The sequence below is a fragment of the Podarcis melisellensis genome (genome assembly GCF_964234715.1).
Source record: "Podarcis melisellensis genome assembly, chromosome: 1".
Classification (NCBI taxonomy): domain Eukaryota; kingdom Metazoa; phylum Chordata; class Lepidosauria; order Squamata; family Lacertidae; genus Podarcis; species Podarcis melisellensis.
Window position 1 is genome coordinate 81,418,803 of NC_138528.1, and position 27,236 is coordinate 81,446,038.

At 44.5% G+C, this 27,236-nt stretch overlaps 1 protein-coding gene across 12 annotated transcripts in view; it reads left to right on the forward strand.

Annotated features, from left to right (window-relative positions):
• Positions 1–27,236, forward strand: part of SLC43A3 (solute carrier family 43 member 3) — a 52,424-nt gene that overhangs the window by 20,178 nt on the left and 5,010 nt on the right. For all 12 annotated transcript variants that reach the window (XM_081904973.1, XM_081904979.1, XM_081904980.1 and 9 more), the window contains 10 exons: positions 2,304–2,528; positions 4,267–4,396; positions 7,565–7,611; positions 9,446–9,522; positions 9,727–9,819; positions 13,353–13,492; positions 14,995–15,149; positions 16,275–16,457; positions 18,104–18,223; positions 18,338–18,524. In XM_081904973.1, coding sequence (XP_081761099.1) covers positions 2,345–2,528; positions 4,267–4,396; positions 7,565–7,611; positions 9,446–9,522; positions 9,727–9,819; positions 13,353–13,492; positions 14,995–15,149; positions 16,275–16,457; positions 18,104–18,223; positions 18,338–18,524 — 1,316 coding nt within the window. In that variant the 5' untranslated portion in view covers positions 2,304–2,344. The remainder of the gene's footprint in view (positions 1–2,303; positions 2,529–4,266; positions 4,397–7,564; positions 7,612–9,445; positions 9,523–9,726; positions 9,820–13,352; positions 13,493–14,994; positions 15,150–16,274; positions 16,458–18,103; positions 18,224–18,337; positions 18,525–27,236) is intronic.

A 27,236-nucleotide genomic window follows, 5' to 3' on the forward strand; every position in this document is an offset into this window, starting at 1 on the left:
CATATCAGATACCATTAGAAAAGTGTGGCTGTGTTGTCCAATGTTGAATTCATTCTTTCGTATTAAGGACTTGTGTGTGTAGGGAAAAGTGTGAAGCTAGGGTGTACATCACTGCAGACAGTGATTGTATACATGTTTATTTTGCTTCATGTATAAGTACTGTGAAGCTGTGTGTGGACAGGCAGTGAAATGTGTTTGTGCAATAGCCACATGTGATGTCAACACATGCTTTTTCTGACATGCAGGTTCTTACAGTGTAAGGGTAATGCACGAAGTGGCTTTTAGGGTGTGTGCTTGCTGCTGTTCTATCATGAAATTTAGCAAGGAAATAATGCAACGTTTATTTATAATTGGAACCATGGTGTGGAGGGAGACTTGAAGCTTACTTGAAGGATCACCCCCCCCCACTGTGATCCTGATCTGATCAGAACAGTGCCAGATTTAGGGTGCTGCAGGTGGTTTTCTCTACATGGGGTGCCAAGCTGGAGTGTGTGCAAACATTATGGGTACAGTCACCAAAAGAAATTATTGTGAAAATAAGGCATATTTGGGCAGCGGGGGTGGAATCTTGTCCTTGCCCAGGGTGCCATATTACCAGTGTCTGCCCTTGATCAGAGGCCCTTGGTGCTAACTTCTTCCCACTGTAAATATGCAAGGGGGAAGATTGTGATTACGGTGAGGCAAAGGATCAAAACCCTGCCCCCTTGATACCTTGGTGCCAATTTCACGCAGCCCCCATGTGCTGCCCATTTTTCTTAAAAAAATTATAATCTTCCATGGCAGGGCTAAGTACATGTCAAATGTCCCATCTTGTTTGGCTCTGAAAAACAACAGGGTTGCCTAAGGCAAAGAAGTACCGTATTTTTTGCTGTATAAGACTCACTTTTCCCCTCCTAAAAAGTAAGGGGAAATGTGTGTGCGTCTTATGGAGCAAATGCAGGCTGCGCAGCTATCCCAGAAGCCAGAAGAGCAAGAGGGATTGCTGCTTTTACTGCACAGCGATCCCTCTTGCTGTTCTGGCTTCTGAAATTCAGAATATTTTTTTTCTTGTTTTCCTCCTCCAAAAACTAGGTGCATCTTGTGGTCTGGTGCGTCTTATAGAGCGAAAAATACGACACTTTCTTGGCCAGGGAGAGATTTGATCAAGGACTTCCCACCTCACCCTGTTAATCACTCACCAGCTTTCCTTTCTGTAGAAAAGTGTGTGAGAGACACATTTTGGTGGAATCTGTAGTAAAAGAAAAAAACCAAGCAGATTCCACCCCACCCCTCCCAGATACAGCTTTGTTGACCTTTTCTATGAAAGCCAAGCTATCACATTTTTTTTGGTTTAAATTGAATGTAACATTTATTAAAACATTGTTGTCAACTAGTATACTTCAAGCCAATGTAGCAGCAGCTCAGTCTTGTTGCAGTAGCACAGAGGGCTTTCCCTACCACCACAAACCAGAGACCTGGAGAAATCCTGCAGCAAAGTCATTGCCGCAAGAGGGCTTGTATGGCATGGTGTGGTGTAGGGTTGCTTGAGCGTTTGATGTGGGGAGTAGGGTATAAACCCTACCCCCTTGAAGGTCACTGGGCAGGCCACTGTCAGAGTGAATTGTCCCACTGCAAGGTAAAGGAGAACAAAGTTACATAAAGGAGAACCCTATAATGTCATGGAGTACTCTTCAGAGATTTTACCCAACTCCATTGCAATATAGTTACATTGAAGAGAGGCAATGAGTGCAAAGGAACTGGGTGCACTCAGCAACATGCACCAGTCCCAAGTCACCAGATTCTTCCAATATCATGAAATCCTGTAAGTTTAGCTATCTTTATCCTCTGACTTGCTAGGTGAGTTTGGTCTCGTTTCTGTGCTCCTGAGGTGCAGCTAGGGCTTTCTCACAACAGATCAATAGAGAATGGCAGTGCCAAGTTGTTCTGCATCTGCCCATAAGCTAGTTGTCCTTGAAAGCTTCATAACTGAACTTCCCAACTGTTTTTTGTAAGCAGCCTGAGCTTTAAATTCTCTTTATTATTGTCTCTCTCTTCTTATGATTGTTTCCTTGTGCTGTAGATGTAGAGAGCTTGCTTGGTCCTTGCTCATGGTCTTATGATATCACCACTAATCTGCTTCCTCATTTCCCCCTTTGCCTCTCTACTAGGTCCAGCATCTTCAGCCAGCCTCCCCTTATAAACTCATGCATGCTGTTATACATTTCACTGCAGAAGCAGCTGCTTGCTACTGAGCAACTTGGATACAGTACTCCCTGCTTAGTTTTCCACATATTTCACTGACTACATTTTCTCTTTGGTTGCAGGATCAGAAAAGGAATTTCCTCAGGATCAACAGGGAAGTGCCATGGAGCTTCGGGGCTCAAGCACGGCCAAACGTCTGGCCACGCTACTCTCAGGTCTAGTGGAATGCATGTGCTTTGCGGGTGTCATTTTTGGATGGGCATCCCTGGTGTACGTCCTCAAGGATATGCACTACTTTGAGGATCTGTGTATGTCTGCAGCTGCCAATCAAACAAGCAATGTCACAGGTAAGATCAGATGGTGGGGGGTCTGCTTCTAAAGGGAAGTTCTGAGTTTATACACATACTGGGCTAGTTGGGAGTCACAAACAGCTGTATGGGCAGGACTGCACAACTTGTAATCCTACCAAGCCAAATGCAGACTGTTGTGCATGTATTGTGAACTGCCAGATGCTTGATAACCCTGCTTTTGCAGGCAGCAGAAACCAAGGAGTTTTACCAAGCCTGCGGCAGATAACCATGCATAGCTGGTGGGCTACATTCAGCTTGGTGGGTCACATGTTGAGCAGGTCTGACGTAGGGAGTTAGTTTGGAACTGCACAGAGAGTGGGTGTGAGAGTGTATGAATTATGGCAGAAGTGAGGTGCTCCAGAAGTTGTTGGACTCCTCACTCCCATCAGTCCCAGACACCATGGCCAATGGAGAGGGATGATGGGAGCTGGAGACCACAAAAGGTCACAGGTTCCCTGCCCCTGAACTCATGAATGTGTTGAGACATTCATGCTGGTTCAGAAGTACCATTGGAGACTGGCTGGTGTGGTCCATACATCATCCCGAGTTATGCCCCTGTGAGTACAGCACTCGTTTTATAGGTTTTCTCACTGTGATGTGAGCACCTCATTGCAGGGATACAAACTTTCCTACCGTGCTCCTCTCATGCAGGCTTTGTGGCTTGGAATGGCAGGTTTGGTTCATCTGAAAAAAGGATTTCAGTCTAACATACTGAGTGGCAGCTGGAGCCCATTCTGCCTTAACAGATGTGCTCCTTAGCAAGCGCTCCACACCGCAGGCTGGTACACTTGCTTGTAAATAATTCTGGCGTTACATTTTGTGAATGGGTAGACTGCAAAAAGTTCAAGGAACAGAACAGGGAACATTTCGGGATGTGGAGGGAAAGTTGCTGTTTCCATGTCCTGAACTGAAGGCTGGAAGGGGAGCACTGATGTAGGTTCAGTCTAATGCAACACCAAATAAAAGGTAAAGGTACCCCTGCCCGTACGGGCCAGTCTTGACAGACTCCGGGGTTGTGCGCCCATCTCACTTAAGAGGCCAGGGGCCAGCGCTGTCCGGAGACACTTCCGGGTCACGTGGCCAGCGTGACATCGCTGCTCTGGCGAGCCAGAGCCGCACACGGAAACGCCGTTTACCTTCCCGCTGGTAAGCGGTCCCTATTTATCTACTTGCACCCGGAGGTGCTTTCGAACTGCTAGGTTGGCAGGCGCTGGGACCGAGCAGCGGGAGCGCACCCCGCAGCAGGGATTCGAACCGCCGACCTTTCGATCAGCAAGCCCTAGGCGCTGAGGCTTTAACCCACAGCGCCACCCGCGTCCCCGCAACACCAAATACTCCCCAGGAAATGCCAGGCTTTCAGTGCCAGGGCTCAACCATAGTAATAAAGTGAGTATTTTTAAGTACCCGCAGGGTGCCCTTTCAAAACATTTAAGTAACTGCAACCATTGCCAGCACTTAAGGAATCTGAGGTTAAGGGCTGTCAAATGAGAAGCTGTGAAACTTTCATCAGGAGGGTTTGATCCTGGCACCTCTCCTTTTGGAAACTGGGTACTGGCTATGAACAATATGGTGCTAGGGGTTTGCTTTGCATGTGGGACAGGGTGTGTTAGGCTGGGAGACATACAGTAGATAAAAATCTAAAGTAAGTTGAGTCTGAGCTCTGCACACAGTAAATATGTGCTTGGGGGACTGAATTGCATTAGGGACCATATCTGAATTCTCCGTCCCTTTGCAGACTGCAGTGCTCAGGATGAGCAGTTTTCCCTCATCTTCACCATTGGCTCCTTCATGAACAACTTCATGACCTTCCCAACAGGCTACATCTTTGACCGCTTTGGTACCACAGCAGCACGTCTGCTTGCCATGTAAGTGTTGGGGCACAACCTGTGCTCGTTTTCCCTGCTTGGAGCTCTCTGCCTTTTCTGTGGAACTGAAGCAGGATTGCTAGCGCCTGCCATTAAAGAGCTCCCCTGCCTTTAATAGTCATGTAGTGGGGAGAAACTGGGCAGCAGCGAACTCTTCCATCACCACAGCCCTAAGAAGATGTGAGAAGTGGAACCTGCTGAATTCCACCCTGCAATGCAACACTTAAAATCCTTTATAGATTAAGAGTGAGTAATCCTAGACCGAAGTAAGTTCACTCTCTGAAACTTGATTCAGGGACTGAAGTATTCTGGAGGGTGACTACTCACATTGTGGGGGGGGCATGCATACCAAAAGAGGAGCAAAGCAGACACAAATCTGCACAAAAATTCCCCAACATTTATTTATCATTTAAAACGTGATGCCTACCTATAGTCTGAAGTGGCCACTCTTACTGTCTGTTCTTCCAGTCCCATTTTTAGGTGGGATGGGTGGAGTCCCAAACACTTGGCATATGCTGGGCAGAAAGGAACTGTGGTGGTCAGAAATTCACTTCTATGCACATTTCTATCCCTCCCTCCTTCCTGATTTTTTCCTTATCTTCCACCCATGTTCTTGTGCATGCTGTCAGACAGCTAGAATGATAAAATGCCTGTTATCTTTAACAGCCCAGACTGCCTCCATATGAGTACTGCGAAGTTTCTCTTGACTTAGTACTAATCTTCACATAACTCTAATAAACAGCTTGCTGCTCCTGTCAAGGGGGAGGTTATACCCAAGGGTGTAAGGTCAGAAACTTTTGCTAGTTTTTGGATGAGGCCTCTGCAGACTACTGCATACAAAACATTAGCTTCCCTCTTATGTAATAAATGAACAGGATATGTAACCGAGTACACATGCATGCACATTTTTAGTTTGCATTGATGTGTTCAGTTTCTGAAAGACAGTTCCTTCGTCTCCTCAAATTAAAAAAAGTTTGACTGAAGCAGTGAAGGGGAGAGCAGGCTGACTGGGGATAGATAGGGACTCACAGGATGAGCAGGAGTATTAGAAAAGTAACTAGCAGCTGTCCATGGCTTGGAGGGCCTATTCATACGGCTCCTTGAGACTGTGGCAGCTGCAGTTTTTCCTCTGGCAGCTCTGACTTCTATTTGGGCTGTGTACAGAACTAGCTGAATAGCAAGTGTGCAGGCATGTGCTGGACACAGATTGGCTAGGCTGTGGGCAACAGGTATAACGAGCTCCTGGACTTTTTTTAAAGGTGGAAATTGGATACTTTTACATTTTTTTACCTAGCTGCATTTGAATTTGTAGCAGTTTTCACACTGAAACCATTGAGCCTTCTAATGCTCAGGGCTTCAAAGCCAATCTTATTTCTCCACCTTGGGGGTGGGGAATAGAAGTGATGTGCTTCTGGAGTCAATATTACCTGAAATAAAATCTGAAATGCCCGTATTCTTCACTTGTGTGGGGAACCTGGTGCATCCATGAAATGCACACAGTTCACCCTTCACAAACATGGGCCTGAACCGATGATTCAGGGAAGATGACAGGTTGTTCTAAATTCCCTATCAGTTGATAGTGACAGGAGAACAGAGAGACAATGACGCTTCCCTCTCTCTTTCACCATAAAATAACTGGGCGTGGTGTAGTTATCAATGGAAATGACTGGCAGGTGATTTAGGGCAGACAAAATAAAATGATTCTTCACACGGCAAATAATTCATATATGAAACTCACTGCAAAATATGCTGATTATATACAGCACTTCTGCCCATTTTAGCTGTGAATCGAACCAATCAAACCCCTGGTGATCATGCCAAATTGTGGGGAGGACATTTTCTGGGATGGGAGGTTAGTGAGCCTACAGCAGTGAGGTGTCAATATTCAATCTAGCCCTGTTATCTGATACAGATTTTATTTATGATCAGCTGCAAACAGGGAGCCCTTTGCAGTGCCTGTTCTTTGAGCTGGATACCCAAGTGAAGCAATGTTTATGCCAGCCTATGAGGCAGGAAGTCCAAGGGTTCCTATGACCACATGCAGGAAGCTAGTATTTGCTGTGACTGCAGTTTGTGAGGTTCCTTAACTGGCTGGGCATATTAATGGAGTGGGCAAAGTCATGCGGCTCATGTGAGTGAACTGATCAGCCATGTGGGCAGGAGAGTAGTGCTGAGGTGGCTCTTTTGGGTCCTTGCCCTCTTTCCTCTCAGGGCATGTGGCCAACTAAGCAGAGCTGTGGAAATGTTTTCCTAACCTGGTGTTATCTGCTTGGTGTTATCTAGTACAAAAAAAAAATATATGTTAATGGGTGCAGCATTCCAAAAACATCAGAAGACTCCCCAAGGAATCAGCAGGGGAGGATATGGTTAAAATTGTTTCTCCACAGCTGCTTAAGTTCCAATAATTATCACCCACCCAGTGCCATTTGCCTTTTTAAAAAGAAGAACCTGTATATTAGAGACAGAAGACAAACATAAACTTTCATGTGATTTGTCTATCAGTATCTGAACAAAAACTAAACTAGAGTTAATGCTCATTCACATTCTCATGTGGGTGGGTATAAGTAATAAATCATCATCATCATCATCATCATCATCATCATCATTCTTTCTCTCATAACCCTAAACAAAAATGGAGGACAATTTTTAACGATCCAACCAGAGGCAGATCTTGGGGTCTCAAATTTCAGTGGCACCCTGTGTGACACCAAAATTCAGTGCCTCTTGCACTCCATTGTAAATCCTAGTTGTGGTGTCCTCAACAGCGCCCCTAAAACTCTACACCCAGTACAACAGAACTAGTCACACTCCCCTAAATCTGCCCCTGGTCCAACTCCCTCCAGGCTGTGCCTTTGCCTGAGTCTCTCCTCTTTTCTAATTTCAGTTTTTATTCTGTTCCTCAGCATGCTTTCCTTCATCTTTTCCCCACTGGTCTATTTCTATTTTCAAATGATCTCTCAATTCCAATCTCCATCTTACTGATTCATCTTTCTTCCTCTGATGCCCATGGCTCCCACAGCTGCCTGCCTGTCTACCAAAAGGATGGGAAGCTGATGGATGCTCACTGTGTCTGATGGGGGATGAAGGGAGGAAGTAGTTCACCTTGCTGCCCACGTGTCCGCAGCCCAGTGCCCATTTGGTAGCTCAGGGCATCTCTTTGTCTTCCAGATCTGCCTACACCACTGGTACTCTCCTCGTTGCATTTTCCTCAGCAGGTGAGTGTTCCTGGATGGCGAGCTAGGCTTATTTAGGTAGATTTGTAGGGGTACAAATTATGGACACAATAGTTCCAGTGTTAGGCTTGAAACTGTTGGGAACTGTTGCTGTTGTCCTTCAGAACAATCAAAGACATGATACTATGTTATGTTGCAAGCTGGGTCAGCTCCATGCAGAGTTGTATATGTGAAAACACCCATCCAGTGCATCTGGTGGGGTAGAAATGATTTTAACATATACCTAATTAAATACATTTTGTATGGCTTTGTGTGGAGGAGCAAAAGATGACTGGGTGGGTCTTCATATGGGGAAGGGGTGTGTGTGTCTGTCTGTAGTGCGGACATGAGTTTTAGATGTGTGCCTTAGCAACACCTATAATCAAGGGATGGCTGTAAATGTGGAAGAGAAAGGGTGTGTGTGTTAAGTACACATGTATGATGTGATGTACAAGAGTTTCAATGTCTATATCAATGGCTGCAGGGAGAGAGAAACCATGCTACCATAGCTCTCCATCTTGAGAGACGTTCAGTCTTTGTGTGTAGCTAGATAGCTGTCAGTCCAATGTTATTATTATTATTGCTTGTGTAGGTCTCCCAAAATTATGCTGGATCCTTCAAATATTTCTAAAGATTGGAAAGGGGAATCATATGAGGTGGGATCTTAACTACAATCTATATTTGTAGTAAGTTCCTGTTTTGCCTCTTTCCACACACTTCTGGCATGTTGTGCTAGTCTTTCTCAAATGCTAAACACCAAAAAGCAAGGGAACTGGATTCATCCTTCCCATTGCTGCATTCTGAGCCCCCTGAGCTGACATAGAAATTTAGAATAGCACAGTGTGTTGCCCTGTATTAATATGTTGACTGGAGAATTGTAGGAAGACATGGCTTGAGGAGTACGAGTTCCTTTTATTGCACTGGAACATCTCATTTTTCAGTACTGAGCTGCTTCTGTGTGCACACACCAGCAAGATTGTAAGAAAAAAAAAGAAATTTAGGATCAAAAGTAGAGGAGAATGCAGCACTAGGACTTCTGTTTCATTTGTCAGGATGACTAATATTCTCTCCCTACTCTGGCAAATTAACAAGGTGATAACAAGGCTTTCAGACATTTTGTAGCCAGATAAACAAAGAAGGAAAAAGAGGGAACCAGTAAAGCAGAGGCTGGGTACTTCTTTCCTTTCCTTGGATGGGGTTCCTACTTCATGCTAGATAATACTTAATTGCAAGTTTCTTTGTATTTCTAATTTAATAGCTAAAGGCTGATTGGGGATGTGAACCTAGGTCTCCACAGCCAAAGTCCAACATGCTAATCATTACAACTTTGCTGACTCACTTTTCTATTATTGCCAACTGGTCCTAATAATTTGGGCATTGTGCTATGTACTGCTGCACTGTGTGTGTGTGTGTGTGTGTGTGTGTGTGTTTGTGTGTAATATATCTAGGGGGATGTTGCCATAGGGCAGGGGTGGCCAACTCCCAAGGGACTGCAATCTACTCAGAGTTAAAAACTGGCAGTGATCTACCCCCTTTTTTGGGGTTCAGGTTGAAGTTGCTGAGCTTTTTTTAGGGAGGAGGAAGGTCCGTTTTCAGGAGTTGTTGATCTTCTTTGGGGGGAGCCAGTTATCTACCAGTGATCTACCACAGACGTCCAGTGATCACCATCTACCTGTTGGACATGCCTGCTATAGGGATTGTTATGAGTTCCTGCAGTTCAAAGTTTGCAGTGGCACCACTGCTTAGAGTGATGTGATGCCCAGCTGTGTCTTGTTTTATGAGCATGGTAGGCCTATGTTGCTGATATGCCCTTCCATCAATTTTTCTTCCGGTACAGCCACTGCGCTGATGCTGTTCCCAGCACTGACGTTTCTCTCTGTCGGTGGGATCCTCTTTATCCTCACCAACATGCAGGTTTGATGCTCTTCCCTCACACATCCTAATGGGGAGGGAGCTGGGAGAGGAAATTCTTTACAGGAGAACCTTTGGGGCACCCTGTCCCTGCCTCCATACTCTAACATATTAAAGTTCACCGGCAACTAGGCCCTTTGGCTGTGATCTGCTGACCCCCTCCAGGAAAGTAGTCAATTTGCTTTGAGATCTTATTTGTCTCTCCAGGTTGGGAATCTGTTTGGAAAACACCGCTCAACCATCATTACCCTCTACAATGGGGCCTTTGACTCTTCCTCTGCAGTTTTTCTTGTCATCAAGGTTAGTGACTGTTTCCTAAAGAATTAAAAATTGCCACACTTAGGAAAAACAAGCACCAGAATCCTGTGTTTTGGGCTTTCCTCCTAAGAAATGATGTGTGTTATGACAGTGCTTCTTCTTCCTCTAAGATGTTGAGTCAGCAGCCTAGTCATAGATAGAACCCTCAGAAATTTCACAGGAAAGGGAAGTTTGGATTCAAGCATCACCACCTTTTTGTCCCACCTAACTTAATAGCATTGATTGAGCCACTGGCTAGCTCTTGAATGGCCTGAACTGGCAACTGGTTTGGACACTGAAAGAAAGAAACAAACAGTCCAGGATGGGAGATGATGGGGGGAAAGGAGGAGGAAAGATAGTGATTTAAGTGGGTGGAGGGAGAAGAATGAGGAAAAATAGGAAGACAGGAAAACAGGTGGATAGAGAAAGATTTTGAGATTCCAGAAGGTCCCAACTCCAGTAGATACATTTTCACCTCTCTGGTCAGAAAAATTCTACAACTCTCTGACATCATGTGATATGTCTTTCTTATTGAACATCTCGGCGTCTGCATGGATAGAATTGGCAAGTGCTAGGTATCTTATTCCTCTAATCTTTGGGGCTTCTAAATTGGATTAACTCTCAACATTTAATAGCAAGAAAATATGCAACACATTTGTCTCCTCATCCCCACCTGATTAATTTTCCACTTACATAATGATAAAAAACACTTCCTTTAGAAGCTGTTGTATTATGCTTCTATCGTAGATAAGCTAACCCATGCCTTTTCAAGAGCATTAGAGTAGCAAACTGCTGGTCACTTTGCTGCAGGACATTGAAGAATTAAGTAGGCTGCTTGTAGTGACCCTGAGACAATTCGAGACTATTAATCCGATAAGTAGCTAAATTGTATGTGAAGGGTCATCCTTGCGCTTTCAGCTAATTCCTAGTTAGGTCATAGCTGAAGGTCAAGGCCAAATAATAAGATATGGCACAGTCACCTGTCTTGTTATTCCAACACTCTTTGTCTTCCCCGTGAAAACCAGCACGGGGCAGCTGTGAGCTAGATTCAGTACACACCATACATTGAAAGCACAATCAAAGCAGATTTTCCCCCTCCTAAAGAACACTGGGGGCTGTAGTTTAACCCTCAAGGAGCTATAATTCGCAGCATCTTTAACAAACTACAGTTCTCGGGATTCTTGGGGAATCCACTTGGAGTGTTCTTGAACTGCAAGAAGATCAAACCTATCCATTCTTAAGGAAATTAGCCCTGAGTGCTCACTGGAAAGACAGATCCTGAAGCTGAGGCTCCAATATTTTGGCCACCTCATGAGAAGAGAAGACTCCCTGGAAAAGACCCTGATGTTGGGAAAGATGGAGGGCACAAGGAGAAGGGGACGACAGAGGAGGAGATGGTTGGACAAAGTGTTCTCAAAGCTACCAACATGAGTTTGACCAAACTGCAGGAGGCAGTGGAAGGCAGGAGTGCCTGGCGTGCTCTGGTCCATGGGGTCGGACACGACTAAACAACTAAACAACTAAAGAATAACAACAACAATGCCGCCTTGATCATAATGGGAGAGAGGCTGTTCAACCTTTTTTTTTCTTACTGGCATTTGTCTACTCCAAATATCCTCCAGCCGCTATTCTCCTGCAGAGGAACACTCTTTCCTTCATAGGTGGGAGGACTGCTGGATGGGGCAGCAATTTTGAGTGGGCAAGCAGGAAGAAGGAAAAAGGTTAAACACCCTCTTCCATTCATCCTCTTAAACTCATAATGCTCTGGACTATTTTTCAGTAAAGATAACAAATACACCATTGGGGGGGGGGGTGCATCTGCTTGATGCATCTTGTTTGGCTCTGAGTCCTGTGTCTTCAGCTAGTCAGGGACTCAGCAACTCAATTTCAATGTGTGATCACAACATTTCACCCAGGGATAGCCAGTGTGCTTTTCAGAGGTCATTAGACTGCAGCTCCCATCAGCATCAAGCACCATGGCCCAATGCTCAGGGATAAGGGGAGTTGTAGGGTAAATAAGGATATCCTAGATGTTTTTGAACCATGGTGGATATCCTCATTTACCGTTTGCCTTCGATTTATTGACCAACTTTGATTTTCTCAATTGGGTCTTTCTGTAGAATATCATATAGCCCAAAGCTTCCTGACTGGATTCCTGGAGATACTGTATGTGCAATACTTAACATCAACATCATAGGCCCCCTACACCTGGTGGAAGACAGTCTCTGTGCTGTTAGTATTAACAGTTGCCTCTTTTCACCAGTTTCATTAAGACTGTTCAGATATGCATTGAGCTAAGGGATCACCATTCTCTGTAGAGAGAGCACATGAGCCACCACACAGAAAGCAGCAGGCAGCACTCCTGATGACAAAACCAAAATCCAGCCACACGAGGACAGAGAATATGGGGATGTGGTGAAAGCAGAAGAAGGGTGCAGTATCCTAAGCGTGATTTCAGCTAAGAGGAAGCAGGGCTATAGTTAGCGTGGAAGACGTCAGCTCACAAGGGTTCTATTTCCAGCTGTGGTTCAGCATTGTATATGCATGTGACCATGTTGCTTCTCAGGACACAGGTGGCGCTGTGGTCTAAACCGCAGAGCCTAGGGCGTGCCGATCAGAAGGTCGGCGGTTCGAATCCCTGCGACGGGGTGAGCTCCCGTTGCTCGGTCCCTGCTCCTGCCCACCTAGCAGTTAGAAAGCACGTCAAAGTGCAAGTAGATAAATAGGTACCACTCCAGCGGGAAGGTAAACGGCATTTCCATGCGCTGCTCTGGTTCACCAGAAGCGGCTTAGTCAATAAAGCGAGATGAGCGCTGCAACCCCAGAGTCGTCCACGACTGGCCCTAATGGACAGGGGTCCCTTTACCTTTATGTTGCTACTCAAATCCATGTTTCTGAGAGCATGGTCATGGCAAAACTGTGCTCTAGGAAGGGAATGTGAGGCATGATTTGCTGACGGTGGTTTATGGTACTTAGGCACAGTGTCTGGAAGCACTGTGCTACCTATTGTTATGAGGAAGTAAGGTTTTTCAAGAAGTACATTTTTATTGTGTTTCCCCCCTATTAAACACTACACACTAAATGCAGACACATTTTGATATCACATATAATTTGGCTCTATTGTGATGACATGCAGAAGCTGCTTAGAAACAGTAGCTGGGCCTGGGGAATTCTATAAAAAAGATCAAATCAAATTGAGTGACCAGATAAATCTGTTATGCAAATGAAAGAATGAGCCTGAGAGCTAGTGACTGGTCCAAGGCATTTTGGTGTCTCAGGTAGAGATTCATCATAATTAAAAATAGAGCACAGTCCACCAGTATGTTTTCCTGTTCAAATGAATGGGAATTGCAGAAGAGATGCAGTAGTTCTGCTTATATCGAATTGTACCCTGTGGGTTGGATCTGTCTCCCACTCTTAAAAGACAGGCCGATAATCTGCTACATGAGCCCAAAGCCAAGCAAGCAATCTGTGCACCACACAGATTACAGTCAATGCAGAGCTTGGCTAACTCAAGTTTGTGTATTTGTCTACAGTTGCTGTATGAACAAGGCCTCTCGCTGAGAACCATGTTCCTCTTCATGTCTGCTTGCAGTGCCTGGCACTTGATCCGTACTTTTTTTCTGATGCCCCGCAGCCATATTCCATATCCACTGCCCCCAGGATATACATATGGGTAAGCTGCACTTGCCTGTACTTCAGTCTGATACACAGCTCTCTCCCCTGTGTACCCTCGCTAAGATCCTGAGCCCCTTTCTATCTTCTTCCATTCCTTCCTTCCTTCTTCAAGCTCACAAAGTGCTGCCTAAAACCCTGGTGGTGGTAGAAGAAAGAAGCTATCCCCAGTGGGTTCCATCCACTGTTATTTTTAAAAGACAGTTCTGCTTTCTGAATGCTTCTTCAGGCAGGCACAGTGCTCTGGGATTTGTATAGGGTTGCCAACTCTTCAGGGACCACTGTAACCATACTGCTTGATTGGCAGGTGATGTTTATATCCATGATGAGAAAAGCTTCATCTGTAGGCTTTCTTCACGTGCTGCTATTAAAGATAAAAGAGCAGTTTAACAACTTCTTCTGCCCAATTGATAAAGATAGGATTCACACCCTGCACAGTTTTTACTGTGGCTGTCTCCCAACAACACCATCCCAAGCTCCATTGGGGGAAAAAACACCAGTTTGGAGAGCAGCTCAGGTGCCATTTTGTAGCATCTTCAGAAAAGCCCTAATTAAACAGCATCTGCATGGCGTTCATTGAAAGGATGCAGGAAATATAGTCCAAAGTGAACCCATTGTTTCAGGATGCCTGCAGTTGAGGCAGGTATCCCTAAGACCCCAGACCTCTGCATGCTTAGTTGGAAATTTACATTGACATAAGGGCCAAACTACACAGCAAGCAAATACATGTTGACTACAGCCCTTTTTGAAGCAGTAAAGGCGGGTGTGTGTGTGTGTGATCCAGAGTAGAGAAGCATCTGATGGAAAGATGCTCAGCCTTTTTCCCACCTGCCCTTTTTCTGCCCCAAATTACCCCCTGGAGCAAATTCCCTCCCCTGTAGGGTTTTAAACACATATTCCCTCCCTCCTACTATTTCTATGCTCCTGATTGTTCTCCCTGAAAGCAGCATTGCCGCTTCGAAAAGGTTCACTGGGCTATAGTTAAACCTGTTTGCATGCAATGTGTTGTTTAGCCTTAAATCTCAGAGTTCTATGGAACTCACTCCCAAGTAAGTTTGTAGAGGACTCCCAGCCTAAACTGGTGAGCAGTGAACTGGTTTGGAATGAAACTTCCCATTTCTCACCACTATCAAATAAGAAAACTGAAGGAATGAAGAGAGAGAGAGGAATGTTGTTGGCTCAAACACATGGTGAAAGTATTTGCTGCAATAGAGATAAACTAATCTGAGGCTGAGTTCTCAGTTTCCTGTACTCCTTTTCTCTTACATGTTGAATCATCCATTTATAGTTTATGCATTTAATGGCAATTTCTATTGACTTGGCTTTATGATCAATGCCATTGTGATTTTGTACCTTTCTGTCATGGTGCATCATCTGAAAGAACAAATAAATCGTACTTATACCACCCTGTCTTTCTCTCTTTGCACATGTGGAACTTGGGTTTTCATTCTTTGTAAGGGAAATAAGTCCCCAGGATACCAGTTATGTTGATTGTGTCTGCAGAGTGAGCTGTCACAAGAGGTCCAGTTCGTATCGCACCTATGAGGAGCAACGTAGCCCCAAAGTCCTGGATGAGAATGATGCAGAGGTCTCGGATAATCTGCATGCTGACCCAGCACTCGAAGAAAATTCCACCAACAAAGGGCTTGTTGGCATAGGTAGGGACGGAGACTGGTTCCAAGGTTGGTGGTTAGAGATTCTAGCTGGGCCTTAATATTGGATGGGAATGTTGCATTTGGGAAAATATGTTTAAAAACAGAGTAAATCTGCTGCAAAGTAAGTGCACTTTATGGGGGCTTGAGGGTGTCAGATATACCTTTCACTTGGCATTTGTTCCAAGAAGAGGTTCTGTGTGCATTTTATGTGTTTCTGTAGTCAGGCTCATATACCTCATTTCTTACCCTCAAATGTCTGAAAGTGCTGTGTTTAGCAGAGCCAGTGAGTAAGGGGGGATTAAATACCAGGGACCTCAAGAGTCAAGTCAGTTCCTTTAACCCTTCTTAATCCTACCCAGTGCCAGATTGACGTGTAAGCTAAACAAGCTATAGTTTAGGGCCCCACTCTCTTGGGGCCCCCCAAAAAAATTAAAGGAAAAAAATCTGGATGTACATTTCCAAAAAATAATATAAAAAACAAATAAAATAAAACCTACATATAGCACCAGTGTTTTGTGTTGTGTAGGCTCCTATGATGTAAGTAATGGGCCCCATCTGCTATATAAAGGGCCCCATTACCGTCAGTAGCTTAGGGCCTCATCAAACCTAAATCCGGCCCTGCTGCTACCCACCCACCCCTGCGCTACTAGTAATTCACGGGCAGTCATCCATGCTCATTCCTGCTAGAGAATAAGACCACATGTCTTCTGAAGCATCCCAGTCAGCTATTCCTTTTTGGGTGGGCAGGCAAGCAGGAAGAGTTAACTCATTTGTTTGCTCTTAGTGGTTTTCCCCAGGGCATGTGAATTAATGACTGGAAGGTTTCAGCCATACTTAATCGTGTTTATCCATAGCATCACTACTGGCAAAATGTAAGTCCTATACCAGAACCAGCTTCACATGCCCATTTTTCACCCCTGGGTGAGAGATTCTCTAGGCCTCTGCATGGGGAGCTAATTGCTTAGAAGCCCTCATAAAAACCAATGGATGTGCATTTGATTTGTGCCTAGAAAGGGCTCTCACTTTGCTATGACTGTCAGCAGTGAAATAGTAGCAAGGTACTGTGTGACATAAAGATCATTTCAGATTTTACACATGCCTCCTGTCCCCTCTTTTGGATTTATTTAGGAGATGCTGAGACTGCAGCAAACCTCAAGGCTCCAGCTGTTGTTTCCTTCTGGAGCTGTGTCTTCTCCAAACTGTTTTTTTGGCATCTGGTGTGGCTGTCGGTGATGCAGCTGCGCCACTATCTCTTCATTGGCACCCTCAACCCCATGCTGACACAGCTGGCTGAGGGAGACGCCACCCTTGGTAAGGAGAGTATTGGGAAAGGGGCAGGGAGGGGATTAAGAGGTTCTCTTGTTTGCAGAATAATCTCCCTAGTGAGGTTTTGCTGTCACCCTCAGTATAAACATTCAGGAGGAATTTTAAAACATTTCTGTCCGCCCACACATTTGATAGCTGTAAAATACTTTTCTTGGGAAACTTTATTTTAATTTTTGACATTTTATTATGTTTTTATATATGTTGGAAGCTGTCCAGAGTGGCTGGGGCAACCCAGCCAGATGGACGGGTATAAATAATAAAATTATTGTTGTTGTTGAAATTATTAGCTGTGAGGCTATGTGTCTATGTTTTTAAGTGTTTTTATTACTTTCTTTTAAACTATGTTGTATTGATGCTGTTTCTTGCCACCCTGGGCTCCTTTGGGAAAATTTAGCCCCAAATTTAGGATATGTAAGAAACAAACAAAAATATGTGTGTGGAGATGGATAAGAGTTATTGGGTGAGATCCAACTAAGCCATAGCCATAGTAGACCCAGTGAAATCAGTGGACCTAAATCTTTTGTTTGCAGTGGGTCTATTCTCACTATGGCTAACATTGGGTCTTGCCCTTTGTCTTTCGGCAGGTAGACTAGAAGAGTGTAGAAGGCAAAAAACACACTATGAGAGATGTTTTGTAACTGGAATTAATAAACTGAATTATTGTGCACCTAAGGAAGGTTTCCATTGAAACTTGTTGGGCTTTTCTCTGTTTCATCAAAGTTCCATATACAGTATAGCCAACTTAAGTTCTGTCAGACCCTCCAAGTATCCATATTTTCCAGGGATGTCCCTGATTTAGAGAAGATGTCCCGGTTTCTGATTTGATCCCAGAGTGCCCCACTTTTCCTTAGAATGTCCCTATTTTAATTGGAGAAATGTTGGAGGGTATGGAGTTACCTGACCCCCCCCCCCAGTCATCTGAAGGCAATCCTGTATGGAGAAGTTTTTTTAATGTTTAATGTTTATTTTTTATATGTTGGAAGCTGCCCAGAGTGGCTGGGGCAACCCAGTAAGAAGTGTGGGGTATAAATAGTAAAATTATCATTATGGAATGGTATGTCCCTATTTTCATCAGAGAAATGTTGGAGGGTATGTTATGTTTAGAGTAGAGCTCTTGAAATGAATGGACCTAAATTAGTTCTACTCATTCATTGCAATGAGTCTACACTAAATATGACTTAATGGTGGATACAGCCCACATAATTTCAGTACAATTTTGAGGCATGCCTCCATTTTCATGCTCTTGTGTTTGGTGCTGCTGACTCCCTTTTCTCTCACCATGAGAGGAAGGCCATCTTGTCTCAGCAGTGCTCTTGACCTCAAGAAAAAGTTGCTGAAATAGAATTTAAATGGTGTTGTAATGAATAGCTGTGCCAGGAGACTGCCCGGGTCTAGGAGTTGAGGGGAAGCCCCTCCTGATGGTGATAGTCTTCTTATTGAGAAAGAAGAGGTAGTTCTTCAAAATATTTTGCTTGGAACTACTGGAGAACTAAGGCCTCCTGTCCTTTGATTCCTCCTAGTCTCTTGCCATCATCTAATAATGGGTTACATGTATGAAAATCTTGGCACATATTTGTGCTGACGGGAAGATGGTTTTGTCATCCTTTTGTCTTAATTCTTTCTGTCAACAGTGAGCAGCTACACCAATGCTTTTGCCTTCACCCAGTTCTGTGGAGTCATCTGTGCCCCCTGGAATGGGCTTATCCTGGACCGTCACAAACGTGGACATAAAAAGGAAGGGAGTTCGCAAGGTACGTCCCATTGTGTGTGTTTTGCTTTCCTCATGAGACTGCCCATCAAGGATATTTGATGCCCCGAGGTCTCCTTTGGTCCTGCTCACCTCTCTCTGTATTCTCTGTTTCCAGGGGTGCCAGATTCCCTGGCGGACCTGCGCTCCTGTGTGCTGTCACTGGTCATCACAGTGCTGCAGTGCGTGGCCTTCTCAATTTGTGCCTCTATTCCGGTGCTGCCTGTGCAGTACGCCACGTTTATCCTGCAGGTTCTGAGCCGCTCCTTCCTCTACGGGGGCAATGCTGCCTTCTTAGCCATTGCGTAAGTAACTGGCCTCTCCATGAAAAGAGGAAAGTGTGGTTTGGGAGGGATGGATTAGGGGCGGGGGAAAGAGAAAGGGAAGGATGAAAGCAGAAGGAAGTTTTGATACTCAGTGAATGGTACTTGGAGCTACTGAGAGGAATTGGTAGTAGTGCAGAATAACAATCAATTACAGAAAATTGTTCACTGAAATCCTTTTCCCCTCTCTACCGACTCCTCTGGTTTTGAATTTTTTAGCAGAAACAGAGGCTGTTCAAGATTCTCCCCACACGCAAGAGGTCTAAAAATATCAATTTATACTAATAATAAATGGCTGCAGTTCTCAGAATCTTGCTTTAGGAGCAGCTTCCACAGTTCATAGCACAATTTATGTCTTCTGGGTTTGTAGAACCCTGCTGAGATACCTTTCTAGAGCTTGTCTCTGTCAGACGCAAGAGACTGGACAAGATGAACTATTTATCTGGCATTTTAATGTTTTGCAGTTATGCTATGATGGCAGTGTTTGAGAAGTGACTGTTGCACTTGACTTAAAATACTAAAGAAAGCAGATATGAGGAAAGGGCTTAGTATGAATGCTAAATCTGCTGGATGTTTTCATTTTCAGCTAGTCATTGAGGAGGCAGGCCACATGTTAGTGTAGCACCTCTGCTTGTGGTTAACGCTTAGCTGGAATGAAATATTCAACGCAGCAATAGAGAAATTAAAATATTAATTTATTTGTCAGACAAATAAATGAGAGGCACAGTGGTATATGGTTACCAAGCTCTGGCCTGGCCTCCTGCCATCCTGGCCAGCACTTATATTCCCTTAATCCAGCCCCCTTTGCTCCTCCTGTGGCTGCCTCTGTCCAATCAGCCTGGTTGGAATTCCTATTGGCTGTTTGGTAGAACCAATCACAAAAGATACACCCACAAAAGATACACCCATTTCCTTGCCCTTATAAGGGAGACAAAGAGCTATATATATGACATATAAGTAATAATATATCTTACATGGAATCTTAATTACCAGCTCACCTCTTGCCCTATTGCCTTCTAAAACAAATGTTTAATCTTACATTTTTATGTTCAACAGATGTCAAGGATCTTGAGTTCACATCAACATTGAAAGATTTCCTTCATTTAAGGTTTCTAAACAAATGCCTGACAACTATATATCAAGAGTGCTTGGATGGCGTCTTCTGTCTGGCAGGGGGGCTAGGCTGGTGGCTGACTTAATTTCAGGATAAATACAACTCTTACAACCATATGAAATAAGAATCTAGCATTCCTTAAATCCTTTGCATAATTACATTTAAGCCAATATATTTAAGCTAATATATTTCATACATTATCATAGGTAGCCTCTTAAAAGAATAAAGCTTCTCAAAGTAAAAAGGAAGGAACTCAGTAAAAAACAGCTTTTAAAAGAAGCCTCTTTAGTTTACACTCCTCCTTTCACCCCCCTTTCCAGCCTAAAAATAAAGTAGAAAGAAGCTTCTTCTCCAGCCAAGCCAGTTGCCTTTCCCCAACATTTTATTGCCCTTTTTAACTCTCTCAGTTTAAGAAAGAAACAGCTTTAGAAGATTTCCTAAAAATGTTCTCCTTTTTCTGTCAGCTAAATGTTTTTCCCATTTGCTTCTGGCCTTAGAGAATTCAGCTCAAGGTTTAACGTGAGGCCCATTGGTATCATTTTACTTATTTACCCATTCTTAATAGTGTTTTTTCAGCCTTGGGGCAGCATATGTAATTCTCCCTTTTTATGACTTTGAGAATTGTTTTTTCTACCATAAATCAATGGGGCCCTCTTGTCTTAGGAGAAAACCTCTTGCCAAGGTTTTTTCTGCCTGGCATGAAACATTTTGAAAATCTAAGCCCATTTAATTTAGGAACCTGATCAAGATATAAGCCAATATAAGTCTTGATTAAAAATGCAGTCTATATTCAGATGCCACATTCCCCCCTTTCAAGCTCAAGGACCTTCATCCCAAGTGTCCTTTATAGCTTGACCTTCATCATATTCCTGAGGTAAAGCTCTGTATAGGGCCATGATATGAGGTAGAGTTTCATTTGAAACCATCTTGCTAATTGTACTTCTAAAACATGAAATGATACATGGCATCATACATAAAACCATTACCACTACTGTCAAGAAAAACAAGCAAGACAATAGTATCCCTTTAAGTCCTGTGACATTAGGTAACCAATTGGTGAGCCATCCCATATCCCATCCTTCCCATGTTTGTACTGGGACATGTGCTATATTCTCCATCTTTGTAGCCAACACACGGATTGCCTCACCATTATCTGAAATGTTAAAGCAACAGGCATTCCCTGTCAAGTTCAAGACTCCACATAAGCCTCCCTGCCTGGCAAGTACATAATCCATTCCCATTTTCAGCTGCAAAATGGCGGCTCTACTTTCATCCAACTGTTGTGCAATAAGTCTCAAACTCTGGGCCGTTGCATTGGTTACAAGTTCCACTACTGCTTGCAATCGAATTATTCTATTTAGATTATAAATAGGATCCCGTGCCCCTTGTATGAGCTCACCAGGATTCCAGGAGGCAGGATCATAATAGGCTATAATGCGCTCTGGCGGCCAATCATCAGTACCGCTCCAACTTTGGGTACTTCCTCCTGCTATATGAGAAATATCAGCGTTTCTTCGTGTACGCTTGGCCGAACTAGTGGGCATAATCCACATTGGTGGTAATACCCAACCCAAGAAACAAGTCCCACTCCATTTGGAAGGGAGTTTCTTGTATGCCCATTCTCCACATATCCACCACAACCATCGGGTCTGAGGTTTTTGGTACGTGGAGTGCATAAGGCGAAATATCAAAAGGGGTAGAGAGTTCACAGTGCAGTATGTTAGATTGCCTTTTTCTGTCACAGTTATGTTCCACACCACTTTCCATGCATGAATAAAAGGAGGTGCACAGGGCAAGGTATTCCGAGTTCGATACGTAGTACCGTTTGCCCAGGTTTGACTATTCTTAATATAATCCCAAGTATAGTGGCAATGAGAAGAGCCTATCATGGTAGGATCAGCTGCATCTGATGATTTATGCACACAGATTTCCCCTTGCACAGGTATAACTCGTATTGGTTTAGTTGAGTTCCATCCGGGGAAATTCTGTACTTCTGTTTGGTGTGGCATTTCGCTTACCATACCAATGGCACTTAATGGTATTGGTAATAAGGGCATACCTCCCTCTGAATCATCTGGCCCAAGAGAGCAAACAAGGCAATTAGTCCTATTTGCAACATTGGCTACCATCTCAGCTAAGCCTACCCACATATTGTGGTCATGGCGGAATCCATATTTAGCAAATTTGGTCAGATTCATGGACCCTTCCCCTTCCCAAGGGATCAGGATTAATAATGAAATCATGTTGATGTCTAGCATATGCATTCCTTCCACAAAAGATTACCTTATTGTGATAGCAAATAATTATTAGCCCCAATATAATTCCCCCAATGACAGAAATGGGGAACCACCAAGACCAAAACATATATCCCGAGGATCCCCAATGAGTAATATCACTTATAATTGTTCCACAAGGGGGCAGTCAATCGATTGTATAAGAGAATCTTCCCGTTCACAGTCGCTGGTTCAGACGCTCCTCAAGCTTCAGGCGTGCGCAGGTCAGCCAGCTTCCAGGTAGTGGCTGCAGCAGGCCGGTCGTCAAATGTTGCCCGTGACCTAGCCCGTTCCCGGTAGGGCTAGATACAGGGGTTTTTGGAGAGAGTTAGTTTTAAAGGATTAGAGGGGTCACCTTTGCATGTCCAACTGCCTTCGGACTTCTTCAAACGAGAGTGATGAATCCAGGGGGTCACCTCAGCTACCTTCACCGCTGTTGGAGTAGAGAGCAAGACGGTGTAAGGTCCACGCCATTTAGGTGCAAGTGGATCGCGTTTCCACTCTTTCACCCATACGCTATCGCCAGCCTGGAACTGATGAATCGGCTCAGCAATGCTGCACGGCGTGCGTTCGAGGGCCCACCTGTTAAGAGAAACAAAAACACGGGAGAGAGATTGCACTTGTCCCTGTGTCACATAGTCTCCTATTTGTTTAAGATCAGCTGGAATATCCTGAACAAAGGAGGGCGGTCTCCCATACAGGAGCTCAAAAGGTGACAACTTAAGTCTTTTTGTGGGTGCACACCGAACACGAAACAGTGTTATGGGTAACACATCTACCCATCCCAATCCCGTTTCCTGGGTTAATTTTGCCAATTGGGTTTTCAGAGTCCGATTCATTCTTTCAGTTTTCCCTGAACTCTGAGGCCTATATGCTGCATGCAGTCTCCATTTTACTTGTAGGACTCGACATACATCTTGTACTACTTGATCAATGAACGCTGGCCCATTATCACTTCCAATGCATCTAGGTAATCCAAACCTTGGGATCAATTCAGTGAGGAGTCTCTTAGTTACCTCTCGTGCTTTTTCAGTTCGGGTGGGAAAAGCTTCAACCCATCCGGTAAGAGTATCTACAAACACAAGGAGATACTTGAATCCCTTAGAAGGGACCAGCTCTGTGAAGTCCACAATTAGGCTTTCCATGGGGACGTATCCCACATGCTGAATTCCAGGAGGTTGTACCGGTCCCTGCCTGGGATTGTTTTTAGCACAAAGAACACATTTCTGTGAAATGCAAGTTGCTAATTGTGATAGGTTAATAATATACAACTTCCGACTGAGACTCTCTCTGGTTGCAGTACCGCCAAGGTGAGTAGATTCATGATAATTTCTTACAATTGTGCCTGCTAGATGATGAGGTACATAAATCCTATTGTCCGGCAGGATCATCCAACCGTCCTTCACAACCGCTCCTTCCTGTTCAGCCCACTTCCTCTCTTCTGGGGTATAGTGAGGTTTAACTTCTTCTGGAACTACCTCTGGTATGAGGGCTGCTATAAATCCTCCCACAGGCTTTTGGGCTGCCTCTCGGGCTGCTTTGTCAGCAGCATGATTTCCTCTGGTTATTGGATCCCTTCCTCGTCCATGACCTTTGCAGTGCATTACAGCAATCTGTTCTGGAGCCCATACTGCTTCTAACAGGATTTCTACTTCAGGTCCATATTTCAAGGCCTTCCCGTGGGCTCCGATTAGACCTCTTTCTTTCCATAGAGCTCCATGTGCATGCAGGGTTAAGAAGGCATATTTAGAATCAGTATAGATGTTTGCCTTACATCCAGCTGCCAACTGCAGAGCTCTAGTTAAGCCTATAAGTTCAGCTTTTTGTGCTGAGGTGCCAGCAGGCAAAGCTTCAGCTTCCACAACTTCCTCATTGGTGACCACAGCATATCCTGCTCGTCTGGCACCTTCATGCAGGTAACTGCTACCATCCGTATAATATACAACATCTGGATTTTTCAATGGCTCATCTTTCAGATCAGGTCTACTGGAATAAACTTCATCCATTATTTGGAGACAATCATGTGATTCTTCATCATCTACCTCTGGTAGGGGCAGCAAAGTCGCTGGATTGAGCATATTCACTACTCGTAGATGAATCCTGGGATTTTCACACAATAGGCCTTGGTATCTAGCCATCCTTGGGTTCGTTAGCCAATAACTACCCTTATATTCCATGAGTGTCAGAACAGCATGAGGTACATTCACATACATCGTCTGGCCAAAGGTAAATTTATCAGCTTCTTTGACAAGGCTCGCAGTGGCCGCTACTGCCCTTAGGCATGGAGGCCATCCTTTTGCTACTGAGTCCAATTGTTTAGACAAATAAGCTACTGGACGGTTCCAACTTCCTAGTCTCTGGGTCAGGACTGCCGCTGCAATCCCATTCTGTTCATGTACATACAGCTGAAAGGGTTTTTCCGAATTAGGCAATCCAAGGGCTGGTGCCTCCATAAGTCGTTGTTTGATAACTAAAAAGGCTTGTTTCTGCTCAGGTCCCCATACGAATGGGTCCTTTTCTGCACCTCGAGTGCTTTCATGTAAGGGCTTGGCCAGACTGCTGAAATCAGGTATCCATAGTCTACAAAACCCTGCTGTTCCCAGGAATCCTCTAAGTTGTTTTCTTGTGGTAGGTTCCTTGATAAGGCAAATAGCTTCTTTCCTCTCTGGTCTCAATGCTCGTTGTTGGTGTGAGATGTCAAAGCCCAAATATTTGACCTTTTCTAAACATAACTGTGCCTTTTTCTGGGAAACTCGGTAGCCAGCTTCCCAGAGCAAGTGGAGCAGTTCCTCTGTCCCTTCTTTACAGGTATCAAAATCTTTTGCCGCTAATATAAGGTCATCTACATATTGCAGAACTACCTTTTCTCCCGGTATTGAGGGGTAACTTGTTAGATCCCTCGCCAAGGCAGTGCCAAATAAAGTTGGGGAATTTTTGAATCCTTGGGGCAATCTTGTCCAGGTTAGCTGGCCTTTTGTTCCTGTTAAAGGGTCTTCCCACTGGAAGGCAAATATAGGTTGGCTCTGTGGTGCCAGCCGGCAACAGAAGAATGCATCTTTCAAGTCCAATACAGTAAAAAATGTTGCTTCTGGTGGGATCAAACTCAGCAAGGTATATGGGTTTGGTACATTTGGGTGCAAGGTCTCGATAGCCTGGTTTACGAGCCTCAAGTCCTGCACTGGCCTGTATTCATCTGTCCCAGGTTTTCGAACAGGCAAAAGGGGTGTGTTCCATTCTGATTGGCAAGGCTTAAGCAGACCATATTTTAATAGGCGGTCCAAATGTTTCTGGATGCCCTCTGCTGCTCGCCGGGGTAAGGGATATTGCTTTACAGATACAGGGGTAGCCATAGGTTTTAGGGTTACTACAATTGGAGCTATATTCTTAGCCATTCCTGGTGGGCTATTTTCGGCCCATACTCCTGGTGGCACCTGTAGAGTTCGGAGGAGCTTGTTTAATTCTGTATCCAATGTGGGTTGGACTTGCAAGGCTGACATTAGGCGCCATGATTGTTCCTTAGGTACTGAGAGGGTAATTATTCCTGCTGCTTTTGATGGCAGTTTCATTTCTGGACCTCGAGGAGTGAAGGTGATTTGGGCCTGCAATTTGGACAGCATATCTCTGCCTAAGAGAGGTATTGGACACTCAGGTATATACAAAAACTGATGGGTTAAACGATGTCCCCCAATCTGGCATTCCAAAGGTTGGAGGAAAGACCTCTTAGCTGACTGTCCAGTGGCACTTTTAATGACTACACTTTTGGATGCCTTTTTCTGCAATAGTTCTGGGAGTACTGAGTATTCAGCCCCAGTATCAATCATAAAGTCTATTAAATGGCTCCCTAATTGAATCGTGACCGTGGGCTCCTGGAAGCCTAACTTTATGGAGTCCGGTCGTTCCTAGTCTTGAGTAAAATCCTCTTCTGCCAGTCCAATAAAATTGTCTCTACTCCGTCCCTGTCCTGGTCTCTGATATCTTCCATCTCGGATCATTCCCCGTCCCCGTCCCTGGTTTCTTGGGCCGGAGCCTGGGCCTGGGCCTGGGCCTGGGCCTGGGCGTACTTCTTCCAACCTCAAGGGTTCAGGACACTCCCGCTTCCAGTGACCCTCCTTCTTGCAATTTGCACATTGATTCCTTCCCAATGGTGGATTCCTTCCTCGCCCTCTCCCTCCATTTAAGGGGCGGTGGTCTTGCTTCACTGCTGTGGCTAGCATCACCATCTTTTCCTTCTGCCACTTCTTCTTCTCTTGTTTCTCAGCCTCATCCCTATTCCGATAAACTCGGCGTGCAATGGCCATAATTTGGCTCATCAGCATCCCTTCCCATCCTTCTGATTTCTGAATTTTCTTACGAATGTCAGAAGCACACTGGGCCACAAATGTAGCAGTAATCATTCTGCTGTTTTCAGGGGCTTCAGGGTCAAAAGGTGTCCATATACGATAGGCTTCCTGCAGCCTCTCTAAAAAGTCTCCCGGACTCTCATTTGGTTTCTGTTCTACTTCTGAGACTTTAGACATATTAGTGGGCTTCTGGCATGCCCTGCGGATACCTTGCACAAGCGTCTGGCGGTAGGTGGTAAGTCTGGCCAGGTGAATTGCATTGTTTGGATCCCAATTAGGATCTTCCAAGGGAAAGTTGTCTTGGAGATGACGGTCAATATTAAAAATATTTCCCACTCTGGCCTGCTCACGCAAATATATCTGTGCCTTTTCAATTATGTCTCTCCTTTCCTCAGTGGTGAAAAGAGTATTTAGGAGCTGGCGACAATCTGTCCAAGTAGGGCTATGAGTATTTACTATTGAAGTCACCAAGTCCATCATAGCCTGAGGTTTTTCTGCAAAAGATGGGGTGTGTGTTTTCCAATTCATCAGATCTGTAGTTGTGAATGGAATGTACTGCAGGGTCGAAGTTCGAGGTGGCCGTGGTCCGGGTTGCCCGTTAACCAGCGCAGGCTCCTCAAGTGCATCAAATACTCTTCTAAGAGGGGCTACTACGTGACCTTTCTCTTCACTTTGCTCTAGGGGCCTCAAATCATAAGGGATGGTATCTGTTCCAAGGCGTTCTTTTAGCAGCTTTATACGCCTGGCTGTATTGCTTGCTGACCGATTAAGGTCTCCCTGTAACTTCTGTAATATTTCTCTGGGACTTGGATGTACAGGGGTTTGGGGTGGGCAATCAGTTGTTCCACTAAGGGAGACTGTAGATGGAGGTCTATTAGGAGTCACAGGTGGAATAACCACTTCTGCTTGGGCTTTATTATAGGACTCCAATGCCTCCTGAAGATATTTATCATAATCTATCAAGGAA